Here is a 13,976-nt window from a genome sequence, read left to right on the forward strand (position 1 = left end):
TTCGGCTGTGTGACGAGTTTGCCATCAAGGACTTGGGTGCTCTACATTATTTTCTTGGCATTGAGGTCGTTCAGTGCCCGGACGGTTTCTTTCTTCATCAGCAGAAGTATGCGCATAAGCTTCTTGAGCGTGCTGGCATGCTCAACTGTCACCCTGTTGCTACTCCTGTTGACACGAAGGCCAAGGTTTCTGCTCTTGAGGGCTTGCCAGCGTCGGATGCTCCTTTCTACCGGTCTATCGTTGGTGCTCTTCAGTATCTGACTCTCACCAGACCGGATCTTCAGTATGCTATTCAGCAGGTGTGTCTCCACATGCACGCCCCTCGTGACTCCCATTGGACTCTCGTGAAGCGGATCCTCCGTTACATTCGCGGCACGATGACCCTCTAACTCACCCTCACGGAGTCCATTTCTCTGGAGATGATGGCCTACTCCGACGCGGACTGGGCTGGCTGCCCAGACACTCGTCGATCCACCTCTGGCTACTGCGTCTACCTCGGTCCTTCACTCGTTTCGTGGTCGTCCAAGCGACAACCCACGGTTTCGCGCTCCAGCGCGGAGGCTGAGTATCGAGCTGTGGCTAACGTTGTTGCTGAGTGCACCTAGCTACGACAGTTACTTCAGGAGCTGCATCACGATGTCTCCCAGGCTACAGTTGTCTACTGGGACAACATTTCTGCGGTGTACCTCTCCGCCAACCCCGTTCATCATCGCCGGACTAAACACATTGAGCTGGACATTCACTTTGTGCGCGAGCAGGTGGCCCTTGGACGCATTCGGGTTCTCCACGTGCCGACTGCAGAACAGTTCACCGATGTGATGACGAAGGGACTGCCGACTTCCACCTTCGAGGAGTTTCGTTCCAGTCTCTGCGTCACTGGCGCCGCTTCGACTCGGGGGGGGGGGGGGGGGGGTTGAGTATATTGTGTACGTATATGTTTGTGTATAGGGCCCACCTCCTGTTTCCTTTGTATAGTTGAGGTTGTGGCCCACCTCTGTACTTATATATACGTGCATGGTGCACCGATCAATACATCGCGATTGCACAGCCCACATCTTGCCCTTCTACACTCAGCATAGCTCGGATGGATAGATTCATTGTGTTGGAATCTTGGTATTTTTGTTTAAGAAAACTTTCAATCTATTCATCTTCAATCATGACAATACAACGAACATCGAAAATAATAAAAAAATACATTCAAAACCGTAGACCATCTAGCGACGATTACAAGCACTGAAGCGAGCCGAAGGCGTGCCGCCGTCATCGCCCCTTCCTCGCCGGAGCCGGGCAAAACTTGTTGTAGTACACAGTCGGGAAGTCGTCGTGCTAAGGTCCAATAGGACCAGCGCAGCAGAACAGCAACCGCCGCCGATGAAGAGTAGCGTAGATCAGAAGGATCCAACCTGAAGAAACACAAACATAGACGAATTACGACCAGATCCGAGCAAATCCACCAAGGATAGATCCGCCGGAGACACACCTCCACATGCTCACCGACGATGCTAGACACACCACCGGAACGGGGACTAGACGGAGAGAACCTTATTCCATCTTCAGGGAACCGCCGCCGTCTCGTCTTCCTGAGCAGAACACAAACCCTAACAAAAGTTGAAGAAACATCTAAAAATGGAGCCCTCCCGCTGGCAAGCGCCGGGATCCATTGCGCCGCCATAGCCCTAAGGCCACCGGAGACGAGGCAGATCGGCGGCGGCGCCGGCGAGAGGCAAAGGAACCCTAAGCTTTTCTTGGGGAGGAGATGTTGCTAGCAACGATTGCTTGTTGCACACGTCAATGATTCCTTGGGATTTATTTTTGACTCTTTGGCACATTCTTTATGGGTGTCCATCTATTACATGGAATCTATAACGATTTCGTCTATCTCAAGATCTATCAACGCAATTTCTCGAAGGTAAGGTGTGCTTACTTACTCTTTTAGGGATGTGTGTGTGTGCGCGCCTCTATGTTTGTACCATGTTTCAGACATATATTTTCACGTGCGGGCACCTCAGGTGAGGTCTAGTGTGAGGACAAAGCACCAACATGAAATGACGCAAGAAGCCATCAAGACAAACCACCTAAACCAAGCATTGAACCTAGTAATGATTGCTCTACTATGAACAAAGGACTCACACGTCATACGCCCATCTCCACGACGACCGGAATCACCTATCAGTGAAGAAGAGGGAGCGAGACAACCTAACTTTGCCAACTTCCAACGGGAGTTGGGCGAGAGAGGAAGTGAAAGGGGAAAAGAGAGTCTTCGTCTCAACCTAGTATACCACACAATACATTTTAGGTAGGCAGGAGTTATGAGAGAAGGTGGAGCATGGCTTATTACTGCGAGTGTGATCATTTGAAATTTTAGCCCTATACATTCGTTTGGTTTTCTCTTACGCTCAGATTGGCCATGAAGCTGGTGTAAAAGACTTATTATTTTCAAGAGAAACATTACTATAGTTACGAAGATAGAGGTGGGACACAATTTTTTCCATGCACATGCCCTCTGGGTATCCATGGACTAAAATTGCTTACATTGGTAACATCGATAGAAGTAACACAACACGGAAGTTTAACAAACACATCATAATACTTAATTGTCCAATTCTCACACAAAAACATATGCATTTGTCTTAGGGTTTACATTTTTCAATGGGTTTAGGGGCACTGCCATGTAGGCCCACATGTCAGATTGGTATCAGAGGGTATCCATGGTGCAAAATCTATGTCCATGCCCAACATGTGAGTTTGCGGGTATCTGCCCGCAAAAAGATATGTGTAAAAGGTCACCTTTATACCTGCTCCCTCAGACACGATATCTGTAGTACTAGGATCCACGTATAAAATTGCAATTCCTATAAAAAATAACACTACTAAAAAACACGCTTTGTTGATCGTTCACCACTATCGGGCAAGCAAAACCCGCTGGTAGTACTACTCACAACGACAAGCATTTGAGGGCCCTATAGTGCCGAATCTAACATATGGTGATTTTTAGTAAAAAAAGCATCACCGCTCATAGTTTGAATTGAGGGCAATTAGTGATGGCATCGTTATTGCCGATGATGTTGATCTAGCTCCAACATCGGGTCCGAGAGGAGGAGCACGCTGACGCAAGCCATTCTACCACCCACATGACCACATTATCTATTTTCTGCCTCGAGCAATGTGCCAACTCGGGTAGCGGGTGATCGGGACATCAGTTTCCTAAGGACGAGCGTGGCGGCGGCCATTTGATCCTTGCCAGGTCCAAAGCCAATGCCCACGAGGACGCTACAAATGTAGAGTAGTATGTGTGGCATAATGTCTTACTCCTCCTCATCGTCTAGCCACGACAACAACAACAACAACAACAACAACAACAACAACAACAACAACAATGGCAATGAAGTTTTGGGAGGAGAACGACGGCGGAGTCGGTGGAGGCTCAAAGCAATAGTTGTAGTTGACGGTGTCTCACACTAGATCAGTTTTCATTTTTGATTCTAGGATATGTCGATGATTAATGCACTATTGATCTTACGTTCTGTGTAGAGTTGTGTAACGAAGCAGAGAGATTGGTGGTGCCCCAAGGGATCATGTCGGTGGTATAGGAGGGATGGTAGTTTCCCCAAGTTCAGGCCACAAGATGGGTAATAGACATACACCGTTCCTACCTATCTTTATTGATCAGTGGAAAATTTATAAGAGTGTTCCATCTATCTAACGAGCTAGTTTACGAGTATAGAATTCCCTCATGAACTTAATCATTGGTGGGGCTTCATCTGTTCCTATATAGGTAGACAAAAGACAGTAGTTTGGTAGCCATCTTCACGGGATGCAATAAGATGAGGTGATTCCGCAGTGTTTAATAGGGAAAATTAATAAATTGTATATCTCAAATTGCGCCAAATTTTCTTCTAGCAAACACAGTGTGGTTTAAGCTCCCTCTCGATTTTATTTAACTGAAACCACACTTTTTTTCAACCGCAAAAAAAGAAGCCACACTCTTTTTAACTAGACGAAAAATTAAATTGTTCATCTTAAGTTGCGCCAAATTTAGCGTCACTCTTGTGTTCCTTTTAACAATCCTCGTACCAATCCAGTCGTGTGCATGCACCCTTATTGTTCTATGGTTGTCCGGATCATCCTTTAACTGCTTTTGAGTTTTGGCCGAACTGCACGGACAAATGAAGAATCACTACAAACACTGCATCAGTAATCAGAAGCACGGTATAAACCAAGGAGGAAAGTTATAAAAAGTTGTTAATAATTACTATATCTAAAGCCTTGACTGCTACCTGAAGGGTCAAGCCATCAAGAGAACGTGTTTCATTTACTCATCCGTTCTAGTGGCACAGTGGATTGGTATAGATATCCGGTCCTGCATGCTCGGAGGACGGTGCAAGTTTTTTCTCCCAACTTTTTCCCGAAAAGGAAGGATACACCTCCCGCTCTCTACACCCTGGAATGCACGCTCGGATGCGCACACAAGCTCATCTCTGAACTTGTGTTGCCACACTTTCTCTTCCAGCTCGTGAAAACTTCGAGGCTTACGTATGATGCACCTGGTCACGTTGAATTAGTTCCACTCAGGGCAGAAGTCAATTGTTTTCATTTCGTTTTCATATGGCTGCTGAACGAGGGCAGTGATACGGAATGGTCAAGAGATCGATCGATGCAGGGACTGCGTACCTAGCTTAGCTAGGAGTGCTCGGGAGCTTATCATTTGAGCTGACCTGCACGCGCCAGGTTTGTCACGGAGCTCCATGTCAATTCCGGCAAGTGGAGTGCTCGGGAGGAGTTCCTACAGCTCTAGCTCTGGCTGCGTGCGCGTCCGTCGCCGTCGTCATCGTCACGGCTCACGAGGACGGATGACCACCACCATCTCTCTCAGCAGTTTCGAGATCGGGTGGGCGGGCCGGCCGGCCGACGGCGCGCGCACGTCGACACGTGCGACGACGGCGACAAGACGGGCGACGGCAAAGCTAAACCCCGGCCCGCCCAGGTCCATCGCCCGAGTTCACGTCAACGGCGACGTGCGCGCGCTCGATCGTACGCCACGCTAGATGTGCTACACGTCGTTGTTCTTCCGATGCTTGTCTGGTTCCATTTGTTTTGGCAGACAAGTAGGACAAATTCACTATTTCAATCCTTTTGGTTAACTTAAAGCACGATCTGATCCTATGTGCATTTTTTTTGGATATGCCCATTTTTCTATCGTCATTGTCTTTGGCAGTATGCTAGCACATCCTATGACCAAGGTCTTTGACGGTAGAACTTACGTACACTGTCACGCCTGCTCGGTATGAAAAAGACCCTATCGTCATGGTCTTTAGCTGTAGGGAGATGCATGCAATGATAATAGGGGCACACATGCAATAACACAAAGATGAAAACCCTACTGCTATAGGCTATGACGGTAGGGTAATGCATCTTATCGACCATGGCATTAGGATGCGTTACTGTACCGTCAAAAACAATGACGATATACAAATGATCAGATCCAAAACAATTATGCACATATGTCAAATCGTGCTAAACTAATGAAAAAAGGGTCAAAATAGGAATTTGGCCGACAAGCACTACCCCAAAGGTACCCTATAGCTAAGCTACGGGCCTACAGTACGTGCCTGGAAACAAAAAAAGTCGTTTGTTCGTGCATGTGATGTGTGTGCACAGATTGATAGATATATGCATGTGCAGTGACCGTGTGTCATTAAGACGAATCTTAGCGTTGATGGGTTTGGTAGACTAGTTCGTTCGAGATATAGGTTTGTCGTCTGTCACTTGTCACACACGTTTGGTTGGTGTTCTCTCGACTAGTGCACCTACGTGCCTGCTTGACTTGAGTAACTCGACTCTACCTAGTTTTCTTTAGAAAAACACTGGCCGAGTTTCATAGCATACAGCTTAATGATAGCTAGTGTCAGGTTGCTTGTCACACCGTAAAAGTAGTGGCTACGGACCTAACTTCATACATGTTGACGTACATATGGGACTGACCAGCAAGTCAAGGTTTTTATTGCGAAAAGAAGTACTCCCTTCGTCCCGAATTACTTGTCGAAGTGGATGCATGGCAGGCTACGTCATGGGCTCAGCCGTCACGGCCTTGATCTGCGGTGCTACTTTGGCTGTTGCGGCTGCAATTGTGGTTGTGCTAGTTTGGCCCTAGCAATCTCCGTCTGTCATGACGTCTTCCTATCGAACGTAGACCTCTTCGATCTGGCCACTGACATATTTCGGTCTTCCCTGTCAGAGATCTATATGGATTGGCGAATGTCGTCTCTGGATATCTAGATCGGAAAGGCTCCGGTCGCGCTGTTATATTATCAGCCAACACGGCTTCAAAAGGGCGCGACGCGAAGCTTCGCTTTATTATCAAAGTCGTGGGACATGTCTAAGTCAAGATTTTCAAGACATTGATAGAGGTGGAGAATGTCATTGCGGCTGCGATTGGAGGTCTTGAAGCATTGGCGGAAAGGTGTACTGGATGCGATGCAGACTGTGTGCTAGGTGTTTGGTGGATTGCACAACGGCCTTGGCAAGCGGGGGCGGCAACACTAGAGGTCTGCAATTTCGGTGGTGTTCCTCGAGTACCGAGTCTCGATTCCTAAGTGAAATCCAATGTCTGGCCTTCATTGGTTGTACATGGCAATGACCTTGTCGAAGGCATTGTTTTTTCGGTGAACTCGGACTTTTTGCATGGTCAAAACTCAAGATCTTCGATTGGGCAACGATAACGCTTATGCGTTGTTTCCTTCTAGAAGGCGTTGCTTTTGGAGAACCTTTTTTGTAAGCCGGGTGTTGTTTTTGGTGGTAGTTAGAGGGTTGTTGTTGCTAGTGACTGATCACCGTGGCGGGGCTCTTTTCTTCTTTCTTTTTATTTCTTTCTTTGGTTGTGTGTATCCTTGATGTCTTTGAACATCTTGTTGGTACAAAGGCCGGGTGTAATTCGTATCACCGTGATATTAATATATTCCCTTTCACGAAAATATATAGAAATGAATGTATCTAGAACTTAAAATACATCTAGATACAATCATTTATGCGACAAGTAATTTTGAAGTAGGGAGTACTCCGTATGATTGTATGAGCTATTCGATTAGTTGTGATCCGCATGCACATATGGACTTAGATGGCATCCAACACTGGCATGAACACGTTGGTCAATTCATTAACCAGCCATTTCATACTCTAGGGTAGCTTTATTGATGAGTAGCGGCGCGGAATACTGGAAATAAATCATGTATTTTATCGGGGAATGAATATGGCACGTCCACTTCACAATTTGGATTTCCTGAGTCAGGTCTTTCAGTTGATAAGGACGAGCCATGCATGGCCAATGAATTCATCGAGAAGCTAGTGCGATGGCCAGTGGCCAAGTACTCGAGTATGTGGATCGACATAACGTACTACGAAACTACCAACGAGAAACACCACATCCACACCACAACCAGATGCAAGGACTTGCACAATGCCAACAAAAACACCACATCCACAACCAAATGCAAGGACTTGCACAATACCAACTGAAGGTTGGACTTGTTTCAAACTCGGATACAATCATACGGAGTACTCCCTATGTTCGGAATTGGTGTTTATATAACCCCCCACCCCCCCTCCAAAAAAATTATATTCTGGTTTGTTCAGTTAAATAAATTAACAGAAATGCTAGAACACAGTCGCCCGATTATTTTAATGTTCCAAACTCTTTTTTCATTAATTGGTGTCACAGTCTCTCCCTGGTGAAGTTTCATATACTTATATGAAATCCGAAATAGAAGTTACTTTTGCGGCCACACTTTTACAATTTGGCAAACAAGAGATCAAACCTTTAGAAAAATCACTTGTCAGTCCCCTAGATTAAACTTTACAAAAAAATTTCATAAATTACACTCCCTCTATTCACAAATATAACATGTTTTAATTTTCTTTTAAAATGAGATGTATGTAAACACGTTTTGGTGCACTCATTTCAGTTCATATGCAGTCCATTTTGAAATATCCAAAACATCTTATTTTTAAGAATGGAGGGAGTACTTTTATTTGTAGCAATTGCACCTTTAAAAAAACTTCCATAAATGAAACCAAGTCTATAAACAACAAGAGAAATAACTCGGTTCTTTGCATTCCGAATGAGAATAACCCACCCCGACAAATGAGCGGTCAAGCCGGATGACAAAAGTGTGAGTAAGAAAGATTAAACTTCTCAAAAACTTTCACGAATCAAACTTTTATTCGTAGCAATTGTGCCTTTCAAAAAACTTCCATAAATATTTCGCAAAAAATAAACTTCCATAAATGAAACCAAGTGTCCAACGACGAGAGAAACAACTCGGTCGACAAAATGGAGGGAGTAGATTTTTCATGCATGCTAGATTTCTCCCCCTTTTTCTCAAGACGATGCATGCTAGATTTTTAAGAAGGGGAGATATCACATGAGCGAGGACTCCATCGACAAAAGAAACCCAGCCAACGCACCCATGCACACCTCATCCGGCCGGTGTGCAAGAAAGATTCCACACTGGCACTTGCACAGCTAGATACTCTACATGCTGCTAGATTTTTCATGCACGCCAGATTTTTTCTTGAGAGAATGAACGCTGGATTCAAGAGTCGGAGAGCAGTGAGCGGCGGCTAGCAGATACGGTTGCGCACAGCTCATCGACGCAAACGGGACTGGCGCACGCCCGCCCCCGACCTCCTCGCTGACACCACACACTCACGCCGGAATAATCGGCCGGCCGGTGGGACGCGACCCCTCCCCCTCCCTGTACATGCAGCTGCCGCTTCTACCCCTGGAGAACCCTAACAACCACAGGTCCCTGCCACCCAGCGCTAACGGACAGGATACCTTGGACCATATAAGCACACGCCCGCCCGTCCATCCCATCCGGCCACTCGATCCCCAGGATAGATTCTGGTCTGGTCCAGTGTGTGTGTGTGTGAGCGTCTCCCTTCCTCTTTTGATCGTGTGTGCAGCGTGCGTGTCGATGGCGCAGCAGGGGCAGGGCGCGGCGACGTCGCTGCCGCCGGGGTTCCGGTTCCACCCGACGGACGAGGAGCTCATCCTGCACTACCTCCGCAACCGCGCCGCCGCCGCGCCGTGCCCGGTCCCCATCATCGCCGACGTTGACATCTACAAGTTCGATCCATGGGACCTCCCTTGTAAGTTCTCAACCAATCAACCGATCACCGCTGTATGTAGTCCCTGCTCTGCTCACCATGGTTCGGCTCTGATGATGAATGGAACTGCAGCCCAGGCGGTGTACGGCGACTGCGAGTGGTACTTCTTCAGCCCGCGGGACCGCAAGTACCCCAACGGCATCCGCCCCAACCGCGCCGCCGGCTCTGGCTACTGGAAGGCCACCGGCACCGACAAGCCCATCCACGACGCCGCCACCGGCCAGGGCGTCGGCGTCAAGAAGGCGCTCGTCTTCTACAAGGGCCGCCCGCCCAAGGGCACCAAGACGGCCTGGATCATGCACGAGTACCGCCTCGCCGCCGCCGTCAACACCTACAAGCCCATCAAGTTCCGCAACGTCTCCATGAGGGTACGTGACGTCCATCCCACTTGCTTCCATAAATTTGTTATCGTTTGGTTCGTTACCGGCGGCGCCGGCCATACCCGCGTGCAACAGTGTCACGCATCCTATCCTGATCCTCTTGGCGCCACGGCCCACGCGTTTGCTTTGTTGCACGGTTGCACCGGCCGTGCCGTTGCAGCGTTGATCGCTAGAAATGCATCCACCTTTATTTAATGACTGAATTACCCTCTAACCTGAGATGACTGTGATTAGTAGTACTATCATGCTAATAGTATCATATCACATCGAGCTGTACTTTGATGAATGATACCTTATGAGTGAGCACGAGAGATGCTTAATTTGTTTTCCTCTGCTTTGATTGGAGAAGAGAACAGCTTCGCGATTGATGGGTAGCTAGCTAGTGGCAGCCATTGATTCGTCAAGTTCAATAGCTTTCGACAGCGATAGGCATGGTGGTACCGGTACCGATATTGATTGATTTATTTATGTTGTTCATATGTCTGCAGCTCGATGACTGGGTGCTCTGCCGGATCTACAAGAAGACAGGCCTGGCGTCGCCGATGGTGCCGCCACTCGCCGACTACGACCACATGGCCAACCACGACGACCTCTCCAGCGGCGGCGCCTTCACCTACGCCACCTGCAGACCCCTGATCAAGCAGCAGAATCACCAGCAGCCGCACGCCGGGAGGCTCCCGACGTTCCCGTCCATCTCCGAGCTGTTCGACGACTACCCGTTCGCGCAGAACTTGGACACCTACGTCGAGCACGGCGCCACCCACCACCTCGCCGTCCACCCCTCCCTGAACCAGCTCCTCCCCGTCGGCGACACTAGGCACGTAGTGGAGCCGTCGTACTACGCGCCGTCGACGTCGTCTCCAGACGCTAGCGGCGGGAGCGCCAGGAAACGCAAGGCGGTGAGCCCGGAAGAACGCGGCACGCACCAACCGTCGGCCAAGAAGCTCAACGGGTCGTGCTTCGATGCGCCGCCGCAGTCGGCGAATGGCTGGCAGGCCGTGGCGTCCGTGCTGGGCGGCCTCAACCATCACATGCTTCCTCAGTTCTAAGCCTGCTCTTCACGACCCTTCTTCAGGATCTTCACGTCCGTGATGGCGCACGTTGGACGAAAAAGAATTCTTATATGACCTGCTTGTACGCTTCATCTCAGTAGACCCCATCTATCAGATGGCACGTGGCTTTGCAAATCTCAAAGCAACCAAAGCACCCAACCTTATGGTCCCCATCACCAAATCCTGGTGTTGATTAGAATTCCTATATGCCATTTTTTTGAAAGAAAGGGTTTTCCCCGTCCCATTTTATTATAAGTGAGGCACACAGGCCAAGTAGCAGGGCCAAATTGACAAGATTTCGGTATTTTAAGCAACAAATAGAGCCTACAAGCCAAACATCAGGAGCCAATCGTCGACATGACAAATTTAGCTAGACTGGCATCTTGCAAATCCAACGATGGGTTGATATGGAGCTCTCCTCTTTGCCAATCCAGAATCAACAAGCATCTTTGAAGCAACACATATCGGGAGTCGTCACACATGATCTTCCATTGGCGCAGCAGAGCGCTAACCCTTGCCAAAAGAATTTGAGCATCTTTCCAGACCAAGGCATGAAAATGCATTGCATTACGCATATTTCGTAAGCTCCACAAGGCAGCAACACATGACAAATTAGGAACAACCATCTTAAGTTTAGGCCACATAGCACAAAGATCATCCATAGAATTGGGAAGGGGGAAGTGAAAGATATCAACAATCACATCACTAACAACACGGGCAACAATGCAACCAAACAAAAAGGTGTTAGACAGATTCATGTTCATCATAAAATAAACATTCAAATCTTCAATATGTTGTCTCTTACTTAAATTGTCTCTAGTGAGCATACGATTCCTATGCCATTTTTGGTCTGTCGAGAACGATGACGGGCTTCAACCGGACGCCAGCACAGCGAGGCGTGGCAGGCTTTCTTCCCCTGTATATTTGAAGGAATATTCCATAGGTGGCGCCTTAAGGATATTAAATCGATTCAAGGATGAATGGCATAAAGATGAAGACACATATGCTCTAAACTTTGGTATTGAATGACAATTCCTATGGAGTGTCAAGTGCATTGAGTTTTTTGTGAAGATATGCTCTAGAATGATGCATGAAGTATATTGGGTTGATTTGGGAAGAATCCATCAAAAGGCCCACAAAGAAGTCCTCATGGTATCCCCCTTTGGTTACCCCGTGCCCACGGGGTCCAAGGAATTCTCTCTGGACACCCCGTGGGCATGGGCCACCTAACCCCCATGCACACAGGGTTAAGTGTTGAACTCTATGGATACCCCATGCGCACGGGGCCTAAAATTTGGCTGTCGGGTCTCATGTCTAATGTGGATACTAGTTGGTCTTTGGAGATATATATTGAAGCCACCAAAATTAATTTCAGTGTCTAATAAAATATTCTCAAGGTGAAAGTCATTGGAGAATCTCAAAGGTTGACATATTTGGGCTTATAAGGATCAAGGACCCGAGAGAGTAATTAAATAGAAGAATTCAAGTTATGGTTTCAAGACAAGATCATAATGAGCTCATGCCTTGGGTTTGTGAAGAATTTATTGTGCCTCTCAAGAGATTGTGAACCGCCCATGGTCTTGTGGCTGCACGGACGCCTCGATTTTCGGGAGGTCCATTAAAGATGAAGATATATTGAGATGTTCTGGGATTCGTGCGAAGTTAATGCGAGATGACGTCATGGAAGGTCAATGCGATTTTGTGAGCTGACGTCATGGCGGGTTATAGCAAGTTCATAAAAATTGACGATGCGAGATTTGCTAAGTCAAGCACGGAAGATTGATATGAACAAGTTCAAATCAACCTGGGGCCTAATGTTGGGGATATAACCACTGGGTATGACCCGCCCAGGAGGGGCTGGGTCATGCCACTAGCGGCTTAAAGATGAAGGCCCGAGAAGATATGAAGATGGCGGTTCATAGAGCAAGCTCATTGAAGGCCCAAGACCCGAGGACGATTTGAGGCCCATGGACGTGAGCCACCATATGTTAAACTTGTACTGTAAGGCAAGCTTAGTTAGTTATCGAGCTGGACACGTTGTGTATGAGCCGGCCGGGACTTTGTAAAGCCGCTGGACATCAACCTGTGTATATAAAGGGGTGACCCGACGGCGGGTTAACTCAAGAAACAATTGATCGAGAACTAGGTCAAGCATATTCGCTCCGTGGTAATCAAAACCCAAGCAATACAACCTAAAGCAGGAGTAGCTTTTACCTCGTTGAGAGGGGCCGAACCTGGGTAAACTTCCTGTGTCCTTTGTCCTGTTTTAACCCCTTCAAGCTAACCTAGCGGCGATGGCTCCACACCTAAGTCCTTTCGCTAGGGCATCTGCCGTGTTAAGTCCACGACAGGTTAGTGAAGAATTTATTGTGCATCTCAAGAGATTGTGATGGAGCATTTAGAGGAGCAAGTGGTGACCAATCTGATGTTCATGGTGAAACTTGATATGCTCATGAAAGAGTCTTTGGTTATCCAGTCTTGAAGCAATGAAGTGGAATGAAGAGTTCATTGTGACTTTCAAGAAGCCAAGACGGAGCATGAAGTAAAGATGTTGGTTGACCAAGAAGAAGAGCGAAGATTGTATCTAGATGATGAACACACAAGTGTTGTATCTAGATGGTGAACACGCAAGCGCAAATAATGTACCGCATGGGACAAGTGATCTAGGATATGATAAGTAATTCTGATTTATGTTTATTGAACTAACCCATACTGTGTGTTTTTTATGACGATATGAGTTATGTGTTTATCATGGGCTTGTGTCAGAGCAAACATTTCAATTAGTCTATGTGAGGACGACATCAAGTGGTGATGGTCATCGAGAAGTGCAAGTGCAAGATGAGCATCTGGAGGTTATATTCTTTGAAGCTTGCAGTCCACATCGTGATAATGTACATGTGAATATGTGCTTAAGTGAAGGCTTCCCTCATTTCAATATGGGGAAGCAATTCAAGAATCTTAACTGATCGTGGTAAAGAAAAGGATTTCAACTTAAGGCAAGCATTAACGTTGTCAACAAGCTCAAGTAGAAAGCACAGGGCAAAGGTATAACTTAGCTAGGTTTCTTAGTTTTACCTATCTCATGGTGCTTGGTGGGAGACCAGATTATAGGTTTGATAACTGTACAACCAAAATGAGCTTTCAGGCGATTAACTTGATCAAGTTGTATGTAAAGAGCTCAAACCTTTGCATGTTTTACATCATTATTTATTGTTTAGATTTGGTGGTTCTCTATGTGATAACCTTAGGATTGTCCATAGTTTGAATAAGAGCCCATGATCATCGAAATCGGAGTTCGCATGACAAAGTTATGCATGTTTTACATTATTGATGTGGGCTGTCTCTGGGTAGGCCGTTGGCATGGTGTTTCATCCGGGAC

General features: G+C 47.1%; 1 protein-coding gene across 1 annotated transcript; it reads left to right on the plus strand.

The window, feature by feature from the left end:
• The first annotated feature begins 8,741 nt into the window (after positions 1-8,741).
• Positions 8,742-11,059, plus strand: LOC125535609 (NAC domain-containing protein 2-like). Its single transcript, XM_048698670.1, has 3 exons — positions 8,742-9,147; positions 9,238-9,533; positions 10,034-11,059. The coding sequence occupies exons 1-3, from the start codon at positions 8,757-8,759 to the stop codon at positions 10,592-10,594; spliced, it is 1,248 nt and encodes a 415-aa protein (XP_048554627.1). The 5' UTR covers positions 8,742-8,756; the 3' UTR covers positions 10,595-11,059.
• The last annotated feature ends 2,917 nt before the right edge of the window (positions 11,060-13,976 follow it).

This window comes from Triticum urartu, chromosome 2, assembly GCF_003073215.2.
Source record: "Triticum urartu cultivar G1812 chromosome 2, Tu2.1, whole genome shotgun sequence".
NCBI lineage: Eukaryota > Viridiplantae > Streptophyta > Magnoliopsida > Poales > Poaceae > Triticum > Triticum urartu.